At 35.0% G+C, this 3592-nt stretch overlaps 1 gene segment (V, D, J or C); it reads right to left on the reverse strand.

Moving 5' to 3' along the window:
- Positions 1-1392: 1392 nt before the first annotated feature.
- Positions 1393-1904, reverse strand: LOC127677971 (immunoglobulin kappa variable 1-9-like). The segment is given in 2 exon segments: positions 1393-1703; positions 1820-1904. Coding segments are annotated over 2 exon segments (366 nt in total).
- Between the last annotated feature and the right edge of the window lie 1688 nt (positions 1905-3592).

Below are 3592 nucleotides of genomic sequence, written 5' to 3' on the forward strand. Positions count from 1 at the left end.
GGTTGGTGTTTGATATCTTTTATACTACTAAATAACTTATAATGTCTTTTTATTTTTATTTTTGCAAAGAATGATATTGGAATTTTGGAAATAGTTACTTTTGATCAATGGATTGATCTTGGTAGTCTACTCATTTTCTTTTTAAAAATTATTTATTTATTTAATTTTTTACACTCCAGATTTTATTGCACACCCAAATCCACCCACAAACTGTTCCATATCCCATACATCCTCCTCACACTCGTGTCTACACAAGGTTGTCCCTACCCTCCAGAAACCCATCCCATCTGACCTCTATACTCTTTCTGGGCCCTCCAGTCTCTTGACTGGAGGAAAGGAGAACAACATAATCATAGGATCAAATACAGAGACAACGTTTACATCAGAGAGTAAAAGAAAATTCTTTTTTTAATGATTTATTTATTTTATGTATGTAAGTACAAAATCACTGTCTTCAGACACACCAGAAGAGTGTATTGGATCCCATTATAGTTGGTTTTGAGCCACTATGTGGTTCTTGGAATTGAACTCAGGATCTTTGTAAGCTCAATTAGTGTTCTCAACTGCTGAGCCATCTCTCCAGCCCCTTTTAAGTTCTAAAATACAAAACTGTATATTTTAAAATTTTCTTACCGAGCTCATGGTGATTTGAGTGAATATACCCTCCATAAATTCAGATATTTAAAGACTTAATGCTGAATTGATTGCACTATTTAGGGAGGCTTAAATGTATGCCCGTGCTGGATGACTTTTGCCCTTTGGGCTGGGCTTATTTCCAGTTTATGCTCTCATTTTCCTGTTACTGACACCATGACTTTGCTACATTGTCATGGATTCTAACCATCTATTAACATAAGCACCAATTAATTATTTTTAAGTTGTCTTGGTAACAGTGCTTTATCTTAGTTATAGAAATTTCACATATATAAGTCTTTCACTATTTGGCTATGTATCTTTGATAGGTAAATGCTGCCTTAGAGGAAAACAATAGTACATTTTCTGCTACTAGTATACTCCCCTGTGACCACTTATCTCTTCATTTCAGTTAATGCCTGTTGTGCACTCCAATTTCCTAAAATTAACTCCCCACCTTTTACTATCTGTAGGGACTTCCATTCTGATACATGATTATTAACTACTACATCTCAGGTGTTTCGGGTACAGTTACCTCTGTATTGAAGGAATCAAATAGAAAGCATAATTATATTTATGCTATTGATATTGAGTATGTTTAAGCAGCAAAGAAATTTCTTGTATATTCTTTTTTAAATCTTAGAGAATATCTTGGAGCTTGAATACATCTAATGAACCCTCTCAGGAAACAGAGACACACAAACAAGCAAGCTCAGGGAAGTCTCATAATTTGGCTTCTCTAGGGGTTTTTATTATGACTTATATCACTGTGGGAGGGTGCTCAGAAAACTGTAGACAGTAATACATTGCAGCATCTTCAGACTCCATGTTTCTGATTGTGAGAGAAAAATCCTTACCAGAACCACTACCGCTGAACTTTTCTGGAACCCGAAGTAGCAAAATGGATGCAAAATGAATCAACATCCTAGGAGCCTTCCCTGGCTTCTGTTGAACCCAAGCAAAATACTTTTTAATATCCTTACTGGCCCTGCAGTTGATGATAATTTGGTCTCCTAGAGATGCAGAGAGAAATGATGAGGACTGGATCATCTGGATGTCACATGATATACCTGAGAACATGAAAATATAAGAAATTATTATATTGTGGTTTACAGGAAAAGCATTCAAAACCCAGCAACAATGACAATGGCAATTGAAATAAATTCCCAATGCTGTCCTTTCTTACCTGTGATCCAGAGTGCCAGTAGCCCCAAGAGCTGAGCAGGAATTGTCATAGCCATGATTTGCCCTGATTGCAACTGATTCCTACATAGGCTACTAGAGGCATATAAGATTTTTTTCATGGGGCTGGGTTATACTCTTAGCAAATGCAAATCTCCAGGGAATGAGCAGGGTTGGGCACATCTGCAGGACTGATAAAACTCACTAATTCAGCAGGGACCTAAAGGTTGCAGATGTCTCCAGAAAAAGGAGTGATGTTCAAATTTTGTATATATAACATGCATTTATCTGGCTACCATAGAGACTACATCCCTTTTGAGTTATGTAAACAGCATTTTGCTTTCATTAATTTGAGTTTTAGCAACAATGTGATTTGTCTTAATCCATCTCTGTTTGTTCTGTTGAACAGCTTGCATAGTAGTCAACCACAGGCAGATTTGTCTCACTTCTCAATATAGATTCTGCTTAAATAATATAGTCCTGATGTTTTTATACACCTCGTGTTATTTCTTATGCTCACTATCCATTCCTAACACAAAAATTGTCTTTTGGGATAAAGTTCTTCAACTGAACAATGTGCATTCACAGCTTTAAACACACTGTATTTCCTAAAATTATCTACTCTGCCAGTTCCCAATGTCTTACACTGCTAAGAGAAATCAATTATTCATGTATATCATTAGAATTTATGGTTTGGACAAGTTAACAGAGAGGACAGTGACAAGAAATGGGGTGCTTTTATTCAGGAAATACAACAATCATGTCCTCCCAAAGAAATATAAGAACATATTGGGTCTTGTGATTAAGAAGGATGGACAAAAAAGATCATTGACTGTGTATTGGGTCACCTAAACATTAGTCATGATCAGGGAGTATAAAGAAGACACCTATAAAAGAAGAGAATTATGTTGGTGGACTATTTGATGATATATCCTTGGTTCTATTTATAGCTGAATATCTTTGCAAGTGATATAGACAAGATAGCAAAAACTGGATATTATTTTACATGAACGTATTGGGAAAATTGAGGAATAGAAGTAAGAATGAGTCTCACATTAGAAAAGGGGGATATTTCTGTGAAAAGAGAGTTGAATAAACAATGATGCTCTGGAATAGAATCCAAGATATAATGTTAAACTCATGCACATTTTAATAGAGATTTGAATATGTGTTTCATTGTGTGAATAGAGATATAGCTGATAACTTCTCTGGGTGTAAAAGAATTATTCAGACATCAACAGGACCCATGATTTATAGATGAATCATTATTGAAAGGAATGATTTATTATCATTAATTATAGCATTATGAAAATACAGCATATCTCTAAACTTGCCTTCAAAAATGAGGTTAAATCATATCATTCATTATAAACCAAACAAACCCACTGCATTTCTACTTGTATGCTGCTTCTATTCTGCTTCTATTTACCCGGGGACTCTCTAATCCCTGACGATTGCTGCATTCACAGGCCTTAATAAAGTGGCTCTTTAAAAATAGTAGCCATACAATATATATATTTTTCACTATTAGTGAGTAGTTTAAAAGCTAGATTGAGTAACTTGATATGATTTGTCATGTTTTCATCTGAAGTAGTAGGCTGACGTTGTTAGAGATTATATTCACTAATAATAAAGCAGAGGTTGTTCCTTCAACTAAAAAGACAAATGTAATGAAGTAAAGTTATTGGAATGATGCCTAAACCTCCATGCTCCATACATTATCCATGATGTACTGGAATTAGGAAGTTAGGGAAGCTTTGCTTAATAATATAATCCT

This window comes from Apodemus sylvaticus, chromosome 2 (genome assembly GCF_947179515.1).
Source record: "Apodemus sylvaticus chromosome 2, mApoSyl1.1, whole genome shotgun sequence".
NCBI lineage: Eukaryota > Metazoa > Chordata > Mammalia > Rodentia > Muridae > Apodemus > Apodemus sylvaticus.